The sequence below is a fragment of the Lissotriton vulgaris genome, chromosome 1_1, assembly GCF_964263255.1.
Source record: "Lissotriton vulgaris chromosome 1_1, aLisVul1.2, whole genome shotgun sequence".
NCBI classification, from domain to species: Eukaryota; Metazoa; Chordata; class Amphibia; order Caudata; family Salamandridae; genus Lissotriton; species Lissotriton vulgaris.
This window is the reverse complement of record NC_141685.1, coordinates 933939234-933959143: the sequence shown is the minus strand read 5'-3', so window position 1 is coordinate 933959143 and position 19910 is coordinate 933939234. Positions and strand designations below refer to the sequence as shown.

Below are 19910 nucleotides of genomic sequence, written 5' to 3'. Positions count from 1 at the left end.
TAACATTAATTTTCTGCTTTACTTCGGTCACTTCAGCTCATGAATACTCTATTATTCGATCTTACCCTCCTTTTTATGGTTCCTATAACTACATTGCCAGATCCACAATAATGTTAACCAACAAATTTATTTCATTGACCTCACCCAAAATCGATCAATCGTACTCTACTGAGCATCAAAGACGGAGGTAATACATGTGACTAAATTATACTTTTTCTTTTACAGATACAACACAGACTGTTTTCAAATCATTCTGTACCACTTGTGATCTTGAACAAACAATAATTTAGGTGAGTACATGTGCATGTTAATGTTGTCATAGAATTATCTGTCTTCCGGAAACGCTTTGTGAACTAATGGTATTTTTCAAGGGCACTATAGACTCCCTCTAGCTGTCTGTATGCTCAACATGACATACCACCTAAGCGTCACACGATTGCACACACTTTTTTTACTACTCCGCTGGTCACTCATTTAGGACACGTATCTCACACCACTTCGCAATATCTTAAAAATGTGTTTAGCATTAAAATTAATGGTTCATATTAACTGCCATTTTCAAATCATTTGGACCATGTTCGTGTCTCTTGCTTATCCTATCCCAATCAATCACGTCCACACGCACGACAGTCACTAACAGCCCTCAGACTATATCTCTTTTCCATTCATCCACGGAAAAACGCACACGTTGACAACATTTAGACGTGCATCTTGCAAGCATACCCACCCTGCCTTACCTTATCGCCCCCTGTCTTAACTTCTGTCTCATTCATTCATCTGCACCTTTCAGCCTTTTACTCGCGCAAATACGCACTAAAAGAACAAACACTCTAGACTCTTTCACATCCATGCACGACAACTTTTATTTTCTTCTTTATTTTCACCTCTGTAAGGTGGGGAGGGGGCCAGAGCCAAACGTCTGCGGGCTTCAAGCTTGCTACCTCTACACATTCTCCCCTCTATCTCTCCACTTTCTAAACATATCTTTTGTCATCGTTCACTCTTTTCGGTCCCTTTAACAGCACACTCAACATTAATTTTCAGATTTCCTTCTGTCACTCGAGCTCATGAATACTCCTTTTTATGGTTCCTATAACTACATTGCCAGATCCACAATAATGTTAATCAACAAATTTATTTTATTGACTTCACCCAAAATCGATCAATCGTACTCTACTGAGCATCAAAGACGGAGGTAATACATGTTAGTAAATTATACTTTTTCTTTTACAGATACAACACAGACTGTTTTCAATTCATTCTGTACCACTTGTGATCTTGAACAAACATATTAATTTAGGTAAGTACATGTGGATGTTAATGTTGTCATAGAATTAACTGTCTTCCGTAAACGCTTTGTGAACAAATGGTATTTAACAATGGCACTATAGACTCCCTCTAGCTGTCTGTGTGCTCAACATGACATAACACCTAAGCGTCACACGCTTGCACACACTTTTTTTACTACTCTGCTGGTCACTCATTTAGGACACTTATCTCACACCACTTCGCAATATCTTCAAAAGGGGTTTAGCATGAAAATTTTGGGTTAATATTAACTGGCATTTTTCAAACATTTGGACCATGTTCGTGTCTGTTCGTTATCATATCCCAATCACGCCCGCCAACACGCACAAACAGCCCACAGACTTTCTCTCTTTTCCATTCACGCACGGAAACACGCACACGTTGACCACATTTAGACGTGCATCTTGCAAGCAAACCCCCCCTGCTACTGTCGCTTCCTACCCCCACCTCTCCCTCCAGCACGTTTCAGACACATGTTTGTCTTTGTTTTAACAGTAAATAATGGCGGACGCGCATTTCTTTTCAATATATTTATTGTGGTGACTTGGGCTGTCACCTACAACGCCCTACAGGGTCCTTCTCAGTTAACACCAAGCACAGCTCACCATGCCTCTCCCCTCTCCCTTGCACACACTCTTTCAGAGACACGCTTTCCGTTCGTGCAGCAGGTGCAGTGACACCGGCATCAGGAATACATACAATCAAATAATTTTCCAGTCTTTCACTAGCTGGGACACATACACGAAAAAAACATCTCTCTTCGTGTCTCTTTGTTATCCTATCCCAATCACGACCGCCAACACGCACAAACAGACCACAGACTTTCTCTTTTGCATTCAGGCACGGGAACACGCACACGTTGACCACATTTAGACGTGCTTCTTCCAAGCAAACCCCCCCTGCCTTGTGTCTCATTCATTCATCTCCACTTTTCTGCCTTTCATATTCAGACGTGCATTTTTTTCCTACTTTTAAGCATAACACCCTGTCTTTCAATTGCTGAAACTATTACATCTAATCATCTCTCTGTTCCATTCAGCACGCAAGGCAACATGCACAAACAGTCCACCAAAATTATCTTTCTGGTCGTGGCTCTTGCTTATCCTATCCCAATCAGGCACGTCCACACGCACAACAGTAACACACAGCCCTCAGACTCTATCTCTTTTCCATTCATCCACGGAAACACGCACACTTTGACAACTTTTACACGTGCATCTTGCAAGCATACCCACCCACCCTGCCTTACCTTCTGTCTCATTCACTCATCCACATGTTTCTGCGTTTCACTCGCGTAAATACGCCCAAAAACACAACAAACCCACAAATTCTCTCTCCCAACACCCCCCCCCCACACTCACACGCACGCCAACACGCACACATGAGTGCCTCTTCCTTATCTTATTGCACGCACGCCCGGTAACATGCACAAACAGCTTACAGACTCTCTCTCTTTTCCATACACGCACGGAAACACGCACACGTTGACAACATTTAGACGTGCATCTTGCAAGCATAGCCACCCACCCTGCCTTACCTTCTGTCTCATTCACTTATCTGCATTTTTATGCGTTTCACTAGCGTAAATAAACACAAAAACACAAGCAACACACAAATTCTCTCTCCCAAACCCACCCCCACCCCCCACACTCACAGTCTCTCGCACGGAAACACGCACACCATAGCTTTTCTCTCATTCATCGGCACGTTCTTCAAACACACCTTCGACTTTTAGTTACGCACGTCAACACGCACAAGCAGCCCACAGACTCTCTTGGAAAAAAACACTTTTTTTAGGCAATCTATTACATGCATGTCAATTGGTATTTGGACATTCTGACGTTGGGTCGTGCTAATTTACACAACAAACATGGCAAACGGGGATTTAAAGCACATTTGTACATTACATGCCCAGCCCATCTTTCATACTACGCTATTCCCTCCTTTTTTTATGTTAAAAATACAGTTTGTACCAATTCACAACATTTAAATAACGAATTTTTACAGCTAAAAAAATTCTTTAGAACACACGGCTTTTCATACTATAATTCCTACAGCTATACGTATTATTATCTAGCACACCCTTCATTCCAACAATTTTTTCACAACATCTTGAGCCTATTCCGCTGGTCCCTCCTAAGGCACACACAGATCAAACTACTTCGCCACATCTATAAAGCACAGTTGCATGAACATTACTAACAAAAACACTACATACACAAATTTGCCACACATCACTACAAATTTACACTACATATCAACACACAGTCACATGCATGCACACTCGTGATCCGACTCTGCTGCTCACGCATTTGGTTCGGGCATCTCACACCACTTTGCCACATCTCTTGAACTATTTGACCTGCTAATTCAATACTAAAGTGCCAATGCTTTGTACAAAGAATAAGGCCATGCGTGCACAGCCTACCGTTCCGACTCTGATGAGCCCTCCTTATGGTAACACACAGGGGACACTAATTCGAACCATATGTTACTCAAACACAGCACAGGTCCCATAAATGCACAGAATCTCAATCAAAGTCAGCTCCTCCCTCGGCATACGTAGCTCACACTAATTATACATATCGCAAATGCAATTTACACACAATTGTCCCCTCCCTGCACAACATTTCGTTGCTACTCCACTGCTCCATCCTTTGGCACACAAAGCTTACAACACTTTGCTACTTATCAGGAACGTTTATGAAATTAACATAACTGTTTTTTCTCGTGCTATTTTCCAACTATAACAAGCCTCATGCTAATTGTTATTTAAAATACCAGATGCTTTGCTCGACTTTCTTACAACAGTTGACTCCCACTTTTACCATGCATTATGCTACTCAGGGATTCTGACTACCAACGTTAAATACTGTCACTCTTTACATTTGGGGGGTGGAGGATGCTCATAGTGACAATTTTATAGGGAAACTGAGTTAGCAATTTTACTTTCACATTGATCATTTCTCTCGCATGCAAAAGCGCACACACTTTGCCGCTTACTATCCTACCTCACAACTTTCCTTTGTCAGAATGATGTGTTTATAATAATACATTACAAAAAATAATACCAATTACTTTAACTGGCTCACTCACTTTCATGCTTCAAATCTTTTGCTTCCTACTTCTCAGGATTTTCTCTCAACACTCATTTCATACAAAAAATAAAAATGTTGATCTCACTTCATTCATTCTTTCTCTACTTCACAAACTGTACTCAGTATGCAGGGCAACAAGCATACACTCTACACATCACACACTTTCACACTACAAAGTTGCTCATAAAACGAAAAGCAGGCACACACACACACAATCTATTATCATGCCCTCTGTCACACTCTGAGACAAAAGTATACAAAATTTCCAAACTACTATTGCATTTCCTGTTTTGGTTTGGGATTTGAGAGTGTCATTTCATGTAAATAATATTCTGTCAATTCACATTACTCTCATTTCAGATTCATCCATTGAGGTACAATCACCCACAAATCAAGGTAAATAATATTCTTGGTTGGAAACAACTATAAATAGTTATTACATAAGTAATTTGACTTACTTAAGTGAATAGACTTTAGAGGAATAAAGTAAAGGGAGTAAAAAAAAACATGCATAGATGCTTAAAAGCCAGTTTCCATCAAGGTAATACAAGATTTAATAGTACATCTAAAGGGAAGCAATGCTTACCAAATAGTACTTTTGCTATTTTGCACAATGTATGCAAACCAGTTAATACATGGAACTCCAACGATCTACATTATATCATGGACCTTGGAGATGCTTTATATCTACAAATGCATTCTTTTAACAAAGAAACACTTATGCATCCTGATGATTTGCCAAAATATATAGAGCACAATAATAGGTTTTATTCACTTAGCCTACGCAACCCTTTCTATGGTAATGTCCTTAAACGTTTTGATGAAAACTATCCAGATATTACCAGTGCATTGCATTTAGGGATTTCTAAGTACTGTGGGGTACTACTTTGTATGAGTGTATATGTCATTTCTACTTTTAGAAATAGGCAAACATACTATGTATTTGATTCACATAGCAGGGACAATGAAGGCATGCCTCATTCAAATGGAACCTGTGTAACTCTAGAAATTAAAAATTTTGAAGCACTTTTGGAATATGTAGTGAATCTAGCCAAAAAATTTAGAAATCCTTCGCAGGATTGCATACCATTTGAATTAACACCAATAGATGTACAAGAAATTTTGAAGCAAACATTCCAAAGAGTACTTCGAGTGCACAAGAAAAATAGTCATTTAACTCCAGTTACTAAAATCTTTTTGCTTTATTCGGATGCTTTAGGTACTCTAAGTAATGGCACTATTAGAAATACGAGTAAGAAAATTCATTTGTCAGGAACAAGTATTTCTATTATGGGGACAAACAAACAGTCTCTAATAAACAAAGCTAACTTGAGACTTTCTGAACATAGTGCGAAAAAAAGTGAAAATACTACTGTTGCACTAGGAACCCTTGACAATGTTGGAAATAAAGTACTTGAAGAAAACAGACCAACTGTAAGTTTACTTCTGGGACGAAAAAGAAAAGCAAATAAAGCGAGTTTACTTTCTATGGACGCTTTAGCAACTCAAAGTAAGGTGACTAATAGCAATACTAGTAAGGAAACTCATTTGCCAGGAACAAGTACTTCTATTCTGGAGACAAATAAACACTCTCAAATCAACTTAGATTACTTTAGCCTTTCAGAACATAGTCTGAAAAAAAGGAAAAATAAAATTGTTGCACAAGGAGCCATTGACAATCTTGGAAATAAAGGTGTTGAAGAAAACACACCAAATGTAATGTTAACGGTGGTAGAAAAACGCAAAGCAAATAAACAAATCCATTTAATTATTAATAAATTCCATCGTGAAATATTGCATGGACCAGAGTATGTTTGTACTATTTGCAACCAGTTGTGGCATAAACAAACAATTAAAAATACTCGCACTGTTTGTGAAACAGAAATGTTTCAACGGTGTAACATTAGTAGCAAGAAAACAAATTTAATTTGTATGACTTGCTATGCTTACATCAGAAAAGATAAAATACCACCATGTTCAGTTCTAAATGGCATGGCATTTCCAAATGTACCAATTGAATTAGAATTATACGATTTAGAAGAAAGATTAGTTTCTCCTAGGATACCTTTTTTACAAATTCGTAGTTTACCACGCGGATTTCAAAAATCATTATCAGGTGCTGTTGTTAATGTACCTGCAGATGTAATGACAACAGTTACAATTTTACCAAGGCAAATGAATGATGCCATGACCATCCCAGTAAAATTAAAAAGGAAACTAATGTATAAATCGCACACCCATTATGAAAATATTCGCCCAAACACAGTTAAAAAGGCAGCTACATGGCTAGCAACCAATAGTGTCATGTTTAATGAATATGGTGTGACAATTAACCCCGAATGGCAGTATATACCTCCAGAAATCAACAATGTAAATGATAATTCGGACACAAGCTATTCTTCAGATACATCTGACAACATGGAAGCTGGGAATTTAGATACTATGTTAACAAATGAAACAATTATCTCTAATAGGGTAAATGTTTTAAGTTTAGCTCCAGCTGAATATAATACACCAAGAGGTTTATATGAGGATAAAGATTCAGAATTTTTGGCTTTCCCTACAATTTATTGTGGGGAACGAAGGCCAAACAATAAGGAAAGACATATACCGGTACATTATAGTACTATTTGCCAATGGGAATTAAGAAGTCATGATAGAAGAGTAGCTAAAAGTATGACTAATGTTTTCTTTAAACTTGAAAAATTACATATTAAGCAAATTCAAGGGAAAATTAATATTTCTATACGGAAAAAATATACAGATGGTAAGAATATTACTGCTAAAGACATAAAATATAATATTGAAAATTTGTTCCAGTTTAATGAAGGTTATAAAGTTTTGAAAACTATACGCAGTTCACCTCCTTATTGGGAAAGTTGTAAAAGAGATCTTTTTGCTATGATAAGACAACTTGGAATACCAACTTTTTTCTTGACTTTATCTGCTGCTGAAACAAAATGGCACCATTTAATAAATATATTATTGAGAGTTAAAAACTTAAATGAATGCACAGAAGAGGAATTCAATAACATGTCTTGGGAAACAAAATGTCGATTAATACAAGAAGATCCTATTACATGTGCTAGACAGTTTGACTATCAAGTGAGGAAATTGTTTAATTGTGTTTTGATGAACGGGACAAATCCAATTGGGGAAATAGTTGACTACTTTTACAGAGTCGAATTCCAACAGAGAGGTTCTCCACATATACATGCATTACTATGGGTAAAAAATGCACCCCTCTATGGTGTGTCGCCATTAGAAGATGTCAATGTTTTTATTGAGCAATATATTCAATGTAATAAGTCAGATGACACTGTTTTACAGCCTTTAATAAATTTACAAAGGCATGGGCACACTAAAAATTGCCGCCGGAAAGAAAAAAGAACATGTAAATATCAATACCCAAAATATCCTATGTCAAAAACTCTCATATTAGAGCCATTGACACTTGAAGGCACAGATAGGCAATGGAAAGATAATCTAAAACGTATCCATGAAGCAATGAATAATGCAACTTTTAGCACACTTTCTTTTGATGATTTTTTAGGTGTTATTAAGATGGATAATAAAGAATATATCACTTCGATACAAACTAGTTTAGAAAAGCCGACAATTTTTTTAAAAAGAACACCAGATGAATGCTTCATTAATAACTACAATAGTACGATTTTAAAAGCTTGGCGAGCAAACATAGACTTGCAGTTTGTACTAGATGCTTATGCTTGTGCAGTCTATATTATTTCATATATCAGCAAATCGCAAAGAGGAATTAGCAAACTTATTGCACAAGCTGCTAAAGAAGTGAAAAACAATAGTAATGTCAAAGAACAACTTAAACACATAGGGAACAAATTCCTCAACTGCACAGAAATTAGTGCTCAAGAAGCAGCATATCTCATTCTTCAGATACCATTACGGAAAAGTTCACGGGCATTTGTATTTATTAATACTAGCCCTCCAGAAAAAAGAACGTATTTAATGCGCGATATGGAAACTATTAATTCATTGCCAGAAAATTCGACTGACATTCAATGTGAAAATATTATTGCTAAGTACTGCAAGAGACCCAAAACATTAGAAATGTGTACTTTAGCTGATTATGCTTCAAATTTTAATTCCTCCAGCAAAAAAAAATATACCAGAGAAATAAATGACTCGGAAGATTTACTTGCTGAAAGAAACTTTTACAGCTCAGATGAGGAAGAAATTGAAATAGAATGTACTGAGGAGGATGTAGGTATGCAGAATATAAATAGCAAGTATGCTTTAAGTAAGCGCAAACGGAGAAAAATTATACGCTTTTGCAGATTTAACAAAGACAAAGAGCCAGAAGAATATTATAGAGAACTATTAATGTTGCACTATCCATGGAGAGAAGAACATAAATATATCGTTAACAAGGACACTTACTTTGAAAGGTATCTACAAGTTAAAAAGGTTGTTGATTCACAAGTTAAAATATATAACCATAATCACGGTGAAGTTAGAAACATTACGAATGAAGAGTGGAATGAAAATATTATATCCCCTCCTCTATCACCTCAATTAATACCAACAGAAAATGTATGTGATGAAGGGAAGAATAAAGAAAATCAACATCTATATGATTTGTCATTAGACTTAGGAATTAGAACAATAACTGAAGAACCAAGCTTAACTAACTCCATTCTACCTGATGATAAATACCAACAGATAATGCACAACTTAACTGCTCAACAACTCAATTTTGTTTACCATCACTTGAATTTGTTAAAAACGAAAAGTACTCCATGCTATACTTTCTGCACTGGAGGGGCTGGTGTTGGTAAAAGCTTTCTAATAACTGCACTACATCAAACATTACTACGCTACTATAATACAAAGGCAGGTGAAAATCCTGATAATATACATGTCTTACTTACTGCTCCAACAGGCAAAGCAGCACATAATATTCAAGGGCAAACATTGCATAGTACTTTCAAAATTCCAGTCTCACAAAGTTTTGATTATAAACCACTAAGTCATGAAAATAGAACTTCACTTCAAATGCAAATGATGCATGTTAAAGTTCTGATTATAGATGAAATTTCGATGGTGGGTCAAAAAATGTTTAATTTTATACATAACAGACTACAAGAAATAAAGTCGTCAAATGAACCATTTGGAGGAATTTCAATTATAGCTATTGGTGACTTCTACCAATTGAAACCTGTTTGTGACAGATACATTTTTCAGGATTCTAATAATTTGTATGGCCCTTTAAGTATTAACTTATGGAAAGAACATTTTAAACTATTTGAATTAACGAAGATTATGCGTCAAAAAGAAGATCTACAATTTGCAGAACTACTAAACAGATTAAGAGAAGGGAAGCATACTAAAGAAGATATTCTAATAATTAAGCAAAGACAAATGCCACCTGATGAGAGTCTCTTAGAAACAATCCCATACATTATGTCTACAAATGTTGAAGTTAATGAAATTAACAGAATTGTTTTGGATAAACATAGCAAGGATTATCCAGTGTATATAACAGTAGCTAACGATACTGTGAGTTCAGATGTTTCAGAAAATGTCAAAAAAACTATACTAAAGCAATTGCCTAAGGATCCAACGAAAACTGGTCGTGGCTCTTGCTTATCCTATCCCAATCAGGCACGTCCACACGCACGACAGTAACACACAGCCCTCAGACTCTATCTCTTTTCCATTCATCCACGGAAACACGCACACTTTGACAACTTTTACACGTGCATCTTGCAAGCATACCCACCCACCCTGCCTTACCTTCTGTCTCATTCACTCATCCACATGTTTCTGCGTTTCACTCGCGTAAATACGCCCAAAAACACAACAAACCCACAAATTCTCTCTCCCAACACCCCCCCCCCACACTCACATGCACGCCAACACGCACACGTGAGTGCCTCTTACTTATCTTATTCCACGCACGCCCGGTAACATGCACAAACAGCTTACAGACTCTCTCTCTTTTCCATACACGCACGGAAACACGCACACGTTGACAACATTTAGACGTGCATCTTGCAAGCATAGCCACCCACCCTGCCTTACCTTCTGTCTCATTCACTTATCTGCATTTTTATGCGTTTCACTAGCGTAAATAAACACAAAAACACAAGCAACACACAAATTCTCTCTCCCAAACCCACCCCCACACTCACAGTCTCTCGCACGGAAACACGCACACCATAGCTTTTCTCTCATTCATCGGCACGTTCTTCAAACACACCTTCGACTTTTAGTTACGCACGTCAACACGCACAAGCAGCCCACAGACTCTCTTGGAAAAAAACACTTTTTTTAGGCAATCTATTACATGCATGTCAATTGGTATTTGGACATTCTGACGTTGGGTCGTGCTAATTTACACAACAAACATGGCAAACGGGGATTTAAAGCACATTTGTACATTACATGCCCAGCCCATCTTTCATACTACGCTATTCCCTCCTTTTTTTATGTTAAAAATACAGTTTGTACCAATTCACAACATTTAAATAACGAATTTTTACAGCTAAAAAAATTCTTTAGAACACACGGCTTTTCATACTATAATTCCTACAGCTATACGTATTATTATCTAGCACACCCTTCATTCCAACAATTTTTTCACAACATCTTGAGCCTATTCCGCTGGTCCCTCCTAAGGCACACACAGATCGAACTACTTCGCCACATCTATAAAGCACAGTTGCATGAACATTACTAACAAAAACACTACATACACAAATTTGCCACACATCACTACAAATTTACACTACATATCAACACACAGTCACATGCATGCACACTCGTGATCCGACTCTGCTGCTCACGCATTTGGTTCGGGCATCTCACACCACTTTGCCACATCTCTTGAACTATTTGACCTGCTAATTCAATACTAAAGTGCCAATGCTTTGTACAAAGAATAAGGCCATGCCTGCACAGCCTACCGTTCCGACTCTGATGAGCCCTCCTTATGGTAACACACAGGGGACACTAATTCGAACCATATGTTACTCAAACACAGCACAGGTCCCATAAATGCACAGAATCTCAATCAAAGTCAGCTCCTCCCTCGGCATACGTAGCTCACACTAATTATACATATCGCAAATGCAATTTACACACAATTGTCCCCTCCCTGCACAACATTTCGTTGCTACTCCACTGCTCCATCCTTTGGCACACAAAGCTTACAACACTTTGCTACTTATCAGGAACGTTTATGAAATTAACATAACTGTTTTTTCTCGTGCTATTTTCCAACTATAACAAGCCTCATGCTAATTGTTATTTAAAATACCAGATGCTTTGCTCGACTTTCTTACAACAGGTGACTCCCACTTTTACCATGCATTATGCTACTCAGGGATTCTGACTACCAACGTTAAATACTGTCACTCTTTACATTTGGGGGGTGGAGGATGCTCATAGTGACAATTTTATAGGGAAACTGAGTTAGCAATTTTACTTTCACATTGATCATTTCTCTCGCATGCAAAAGCGCACACACTTTGCCGCTTACTATCCTACCTCACAACTTTCCTTTGTCAGAATGATGTGTTTATAATAATACATTACAAAAAATAATACCAATTACTTTAACTGGCTCACTCACTTTCATGCTTCAAATCTTTTGCTTCCTACTTCTCAGGATTTTCTCTCAACACTCATTTCATACAAAAAATAAAAATGTTGATCTCACTTCATTCATTCTTTCTCTACTTCACAAACTGTACTCAGTATGCAGGGCAACAAGCATACACTCTACACATCACACACTTTCACACTACAAAGTTGCTCATAAAACGAAAAGCAGGCACACACACACACAATCTATTATCATGCCCTCTGTCACACTCTGAGACAAAAGTATACAAAATTTCCAAACTACTATTGCATTTCCTGTTTTGGTTTGGGATTTGAGAGTGTCATTTCATGTAAATAATATTCTGTCAATTCACATTACTCTCATTTCAGATTCATCCATTGAGGTACAATCACCCACAAATCAAGGTAAATAATATTCTTGGTTGGAAACAACTATAAATAGTTATTACATAAGTAATTTGACTTACTTAAGTGAATAGACTTTAGAGGAATAAAGTAAAGGGAGTAAAAAAAAACATGCATAGATGCTTAAAAGCCAGTTTCCATCAAGGTAATACAAGATTTAATAGTACATCTAAAGGGAAGCAATGCTTACCAAATAGTACTTTTGCTATTTTGCACAATGTATGCAAACCAGTTAATACATGGAACTCCAACGATCTACATTATATCATGGACCTTGGAGATGCTTTATATCTACAAATGCATTCTTTTAACAAAGAAACACTTATGCATCCTGATGATTTGCCAAAATATATAGAGCACAATAATAGGTTTTATTCACTTAGCCTACGCAACCCTTTCTATGGTAATGTCCTTAAACGTTTTGATGAAAACTATCCAGATATTACCAGTGCATTGCATTTAGGGATTTCTAAGTACTGTGGGGTACTACTTTGTATGAGTGTATATGTCATTTCTACTTTTAGAAATAGGCAAACATACTATGTATTTGATTCACATAGCAGGGACAATGAAGGCATGCCTCATTCAAATGGAACCTGTGTAACTCTAGAAATTAAAAATTTTGAAGCACTTTTGGAATATGTAGTGAATCTAGCCAAAAAATTTAGAAATCCTTCGCAGGATTGCATACCATTTGAATTAACACCAATAGATGTACAAGAAATTTTGAAGCAAACATTCCAAAGAGTACTTCGAGTGCACAAGAAAAATAGTCATTTAACTCCAGTTACTAAAATCTTTTTGCTTTATTCGGATGCTTTAGGTACTCTAAGTAATGGCACTATTAGAAATACGAGTAAGAAAATTCATTTGTCAGGAACAAGTATTTCTATTATGGGGACAAACAAACAGTCTCTAATAAACAAAGCTAACTTGAGACTTTCTGAACATAGTGCGAAAAAAAGTGAAAATACTACTGTTGCACTAGGAACCCTTGACAATGTTGGAAATAAAGTACTTGAAGAAAACAGACCAACTGTAAGTTTACTTCTGGGACGAAAAAGAAAAGCAAATAAAGCGAGTTTACTTTCTATGGACGCTTTAGCAACTCAAAGTAAGGTGACTAATAGCAATACTAGTAAGGAAACTCATTTGCCAGGAACAAGTACTTCTATTCTGGAGACAAATAAACACTCTCAAATCAACTTAGATTACTTTAGCCTTTCAGAACATAGTCTGAAAAAAAGGAAAAATAAAATTGTTGCACAAGGAGCCATTGACAATCTTGGAAATAAAGGTGTTGAAGAAAACACACCAAATGTAATGTTAACGGTGGTAGAAAAACGCAAAGCAAATAAACAAATCCATTTAATTATTAATAAATTCCATCGTGAAATATTGCATGGACCAGAGTATGTTTGTACTATTTGCAACCAGTTGTGGCATAAACAAACAATTAAAAATACTCGCACTGTTTGTGAAACAGAAATGTTTCAAAGGTGTAACATTAGTAGCAAGAAAACAAATTTAATTTGTATGACTTGCTATGCTTACATCAGAAAAGATAAAATACCACCATGTTCAGTTCTAAATGGCATGGCATTTCCAAATGTACCAATTGAATTAGAATTATACGATTTAGAAGAAAGATTAGTTTCTCCTAGGATACCTTTTTTACAAATTCGTAGTTTACCACGCGGATTTCAAAAATCATTATCGGGTGCTGTTGTTAATGTACCTGCAGATGTAATGACAACAGTTACAATTTTACCAAGGCAAATGAATGATGCCATGACCATCCCAGTAAAATTAAAAAGGAAACTAATGTATAAATCGCACACCCATTATGAAAATATTCGCCCAAACACCGTTAAAAAGGCAGCTACATGGCTAGCAACCAATAGTGTCATGTTTAATGAATATGGTGTGACAATTAACCCCGAATGGCAGTATATACCTCCAGAAATCAACAATGTAAATGATAATTCGGACACAAGCTATTCTTCAGATACATCTGACAACATGGAAGCTGGGAATTTAGATACTATGTTAACAAATGAAACAATTATCTCTAATAGGGTAAATGTTTTAAGTTTAGCTCCAGCTGAATATAATACACCAAGAGGTTTATATGAGGATAAAGATTTAGAATTTTTGGCTTTCCCTACAATTTATTGTGGGGAACGAAGGCCAAACAATAAGGAAAGACATATACCGGTACATTATAGTACTATTTGCCAATGGGAATTAAGAAGTCATGATAGAAGAATAGCTAAAAGTATGACTAATGTTTTCTTTAAACTTGAAAAATTACATATTAAGCAAATTCAAGGGAAAATTAATATTTCTATACGGAAAAAATATACAGATGGTAAGAATATTACTGCTAAAGACATAAAATATAATATTGAAAATTTGTTCCAGTTTAATGAAGGTTATAAAGTTTTGAAAACTATACGCAGTTCACCTCCTTATTGGGAAAGTTGTAAAAGAGATCTTTTTGCTATGATAAGACAACTTGGAATACCAACTTTTTTCTTGACTTTATCTGCTGCTGAAACAAAATGGCACCATTTAATAAATATATTATTGAGAGTTAAAAACTTAAATGAATGCACAGAAGAGGAATTCAATAACATGTCTTGGGAAACAAAATGTCGATTAATACAAGAAGATCCTATTACATGTGCTAGACAGTTTGACTATCAAGTGAGGAAATTGTTTAATTGTGTTTTGATGAACGGGACAAATCCAATTGGGGAAATAGTTGACTACTTTTACAGAGTCGAATTCCAACAGAGAGGTTCTCCACATATACATGCATTACTATGGGTAAAAAATGCACCCCTCTATGGTGTGTCGCCATTAGAAGATGTCAATGTTTTTATTGAGCAATATATTCAATGTAATAAGTCAGATGACACTGTTTTACAGCCTTTAATAAATTTACAAAGGCATGGGCACACTAAAAATTGCCGCCGGAAAGAAAAAAGAACATGTAAATATCAATACCCAAAATATCCTATGTCAAAAACTCTCATATTAGAGCCATTGACACTTGAAGGCACAGATAGGCAATGGAAAGATAATCTAAAACGTATCCATGAAGCAATGAATAATGCAACTTTTAGCACACTTTCTTTTGATGATTTTTTAGGTGTTATTAAGATGGATAATAAAGAATATATCACTTCGATACAAACTAGTTTAGAAAAGCCGACAATTTTTTTAAAAAGAACACCAGATGAATGCTTCATTAATAACTACAATAGTACGATTTTAAAAGCTTGGCGAGCAAACATAGACTTGCAGTTTGTACTAGATGCTTATGCTTGTGCAGTCTATATTATTTCATATATCAGCAAATCGCAAAGAGGAATTAGCAAACTTATTGCACAAGCTGCTAAAGAAGTGAAAAACAATAGTAATGTCAAAGAACAACTTAAACACATAGGGAACAAATTCCTCAACTGCACAGAAATTAGTGCTCAAGAAGCAGCATATCTCATTCTTCAGATACCATTACGGAAAAGTTCACGGGCATTTGTATTTATTAATACTAGCCCTCCAGAAAAAAGAACGTATTTAATGCGCGATATGGAAACTATTAATTCATTGCCAGAAAATTCGACTGACATTCAATGTGAAAATATTATTGCTAAGTACTGCAAGAGACCCAAAACATTAGAAATGTGTACTTTAGCTGATTATGCTTCAAATTTTAATTCCTCCAGCAAAAAAAAATATACCAGAGAAATAAATGACTCGGAAGATTTACTTGCTGAAAGAAACTTTTACAGCTCAGATGAGGAAGAAATTGAAATAGAATGTACTGAGGAGGATGTAGGTATGCAGAATATAAATAGCAAGTATGCTTTAAGTAAGCGCAAACGGAGAAAAATTATACGCTTTTGCAGATTTAACAAAGACAAAGAGCCAGAAGAATATTATAGAGAACTATTAATGTTGCACTATCCATGGAGAGAAGAACATAAATATATCGTTAACAAGGACACTTACTTTGAAAGGTATCTACAAGTTAAAAAGGTTGTTGATTCACAAGTTAAAATATATAACCATAATCACGGTGAAGTTAGAAACATTACGAATGAAGAGTGGAATGAAAATATTATATCCCCTCCTCTATCACCTCAATTAATACCAACAGAAAATGTATGTGATGAAGGGAAGAATAAAGAAAATCAACATCTATATGATTTGTCATTAGACTTAGGAATTAGAACAATAACTGAAGAACCAAGCTTAACTAACTCCATTCTACCTGATGATAAATACCAACAGATAATGCACAACTTAACTGCTCAACAACTCAATTTTGTTTACCATCACTTGAATTTGTTAAAAACGAAAAGTACTCCATGCTATACTTTCTGCACTGGAGGGGCTGGTGTTGGTAAAAGCTTTCTAATAACTGCACTACATCAAACATTACTACGCTACTATAATACAAAGGCAGGTGAAAATCCTGATAATATACATGTCTTACTTACTGCTCCAACAGGCAAAGCAGCACATAATATTCAAGGGCAAACATTGCATAGTACTTTCAAAATTCCAGTCTCACAAAGTTTTGATTATAAACCACTAAGTCATGAAAATAGAACTTCACTTCAAATGCAAATGATGCATGTTAAAGTTCTGATTATAGATGAAATTTCGATGGTGGGTCAAAAAATGTTTAATTTTATACATAACAGACTACAAGAAATAAAGTCGTCAAATGAACCATTTGGAGGAATTTCAATTATAGCTATTGGTGACTTCTACCAATTGAAACCTGTTTGTGACAGATACATTTTTCAGGATTCTAATAATTTGTATGGCCCTTTAAGTATTAACTTATGGAAAGAACATTTTAAACTATTTGAATTAACGAAGATTATGCGTCAAAAAGAAGATCTACAATTTGCAGAACTACTAAACAGATTAAGAGAAGGGAAGCATACTAAAGAAGATATTCTAATAATTAAGCAAAGACAAATGCAACCTGATGAGAGTCTCTTAGAAACGATCCCATACATTATGTCTACAAATGTTGAAGTTAATGAAATTAACAGAATTGTTTTGGATAAACATAGCAAGGATTATCCAGTGTATATAACAGTAGCTAACGATACTGTGAGTTCAGATGTTTCAGAAAATGTCAAAAAAACTATACTAAAGCAATTGCCTAAGGATCCAACGAAAACTATGGGACTTGCACATACATTACACATTGCTTTACAGCTCCGTTATGATTTAACTTGCAATGTGGATGTAAATGATGGTTTAACAAATGGCGCAACTGGTATAGTCCAATTTGTTGACATTATTAACAATACTCCATTTCTAGTCTGGGTATCATTTGACAATATTAGTGTTGGGCAAAAAGCAAGGCAAGAATATAAGCATTTATATCATTCACAAATAGAAAAGTCATGGACACCAATACATGCTATAGCTAGACATTTTCAATACACTAAGAAATTTATTACTGTTATACGCAAACAATTTCCTTTACGACAAGCATCAGCACGTAGTATACATCGCACACAAGGGGGCACTATAGAACCACTTTATATACACTTTAATAACAGCAAAATTCATCATTTACATTATGTTGCTATAAGCAGAGCTAAATGTATACAGAACATATACGTGCAGAATTTTGATGAAACTAAAATTCTAATACACCCAAAAGTTAATGAGGAAATGGAAAGATTAAGGACCGAAATGCAACTTGAAATCACTATCCCACAATTAGATACATACAAAACACATTTCAATATTATAACACACAATATACGATCACTTCAGAAGCATTTCACATCAATGATAGCTGATAGTAACATGATGCAAGCAGACATTATTTGCTTAACTGAGATCAACACAACAAGGAACTCAACTGTAAATGATTTTAATGTAGAACAATATGATCACATGATATTTGATAAATTTCATACATACAACACTAACCATGGGATGATACTCTACTACAAGAAAGAGCTTAGGATATTACCTATTTATGAAACACACCAAGGGATAGACATTTTACATTTTACATTACAGATTCATTCCACAGATTACCTTATTATTATAGTCTACAAACCACCACATAAACTTATTACAGATCTTTTAGAAATTATTACCAGTATCACTAATTTTTACCCAGAACACAAATTCATCATTGTGGGAGATTTCAATGTGGATGTCTCTCAAAGCAATTCACAAACTAACAAACTCATTGGGTTCTTTGAGAGTAAGTTGCAATGTACACAACTTATAGACACTTACACAACAGACTACCAATCAATCTTAGATCATATATATACCAATTACATACTTCAAAGTTATGGTATATTAGAATGCTATTACAGTGATCATAAAGCACTATGGATTTGTATTTAACATTTGTTGTAACCTATATTTCTATTTCAGATGTTGACTATTGAAGAAATCACTAACATTACCACCAATGACAACAAACCGTATGAAAAACCCATAAGAGTTAATGTGATCAAGTGCTCAAGTAAAACAAATTACAAGAACGCCAAACAAGAAAATAAAGTTCTATTTCATTTGGCTCTGGCAGACAAAACTGGAACAATTAAAGCTACGTGCTACCAGGAAAGTTTATATCAGCAGACACAAAAAACCTGTGGACTACTTATACGCAATTTTATAATTAAAAACAACACAATTCTGATTACTAAGCAAAGCAAAGTTACCAAATTTCCTGCAATGACTATAACTCAAGCGCTAATTCAAGAAGCTGAAAACATTTTGCAGCCTCCTGCACCATCTGCTTCTCCAATAAAAGAAATAAAGCGTGCATCTTTGAGAAGTCTTATGACAGTGTGTGGACCATTTCAGAAGTAAGTTGTGGTGATTTATACTGTTGGTCTCGCTGCTTGAGTTGTCCGTTTGTGTGTGTGGTGTTGTCTATGCCATTGACAATATTTATTTTGCCTTTATCAGTGTGTGTGTGTTTGTGTGTGTGTGTACTATTTGATGCTTAGATGTTCTTTAATTTAGAGTGGGTGCAGTTCTGTGTGTGGTCTCTGTAACACATTAGATATGGTGTTATGTTTATGAGGGGTTCTATCCATCATAAATGATCTGTACAGCAGCCAAATAAGAACAATTAACAATGTGTAAATAGGTGGGCTAAAGCTACACTGCATTTATAAAGGTAAAGTTGATAGGTGTTTAAAGAAGAGCGCCAAACTGAGACATCAAAGTTCAACTTTTTTTAACATAGTTGGGAACAACACCGTACATTGGAAAAGAGCAATAGCCCTTAATAATTATGTCTTCAATGCTTGGACAATTATTACGTATGACTTCAGTGCTTTTACATTTTTAACACAAATATTTTTTTTTAGGAAGAGGAAAGTAAACTTGTACTCATCAATGGACAAAATACGGCAATAAAATCTATTACGTTAAAAGATGCCACTGATGACATAAAAGTCACATTATGGAGAGAGGCTA

At 35.6% G+C, this 19910-nt stretch overlaps 1 protein-coding gene across 1 annotated transcript in view; it reads left to right on the top strand.

Moving 5' to 3' along the window:
- Positions 1-19295, top strand: part of LOC147748206 (uncharacterized) — a 42127-nt gene extending 22832 nt beyond the window's left edge. Inside the window, exons 4-6 of the mRNA XM_086927493.1 lie at positions 8537-8671; positions 16151-16259; positions 18855-19295. Of these exons, the coding sequence (XP_086783619.1) occupies positions 8537-8671; positions 16151-16259; positions 18855-19295 (685 nt within the window). The remainder of the gene's footprint in view (positions 1-8536; positions 8672-16150; positions 16260-18854) is intronic.
- The last annotated feature ends 615 nt before the right edge of the window (positions 19296-19910 follow it).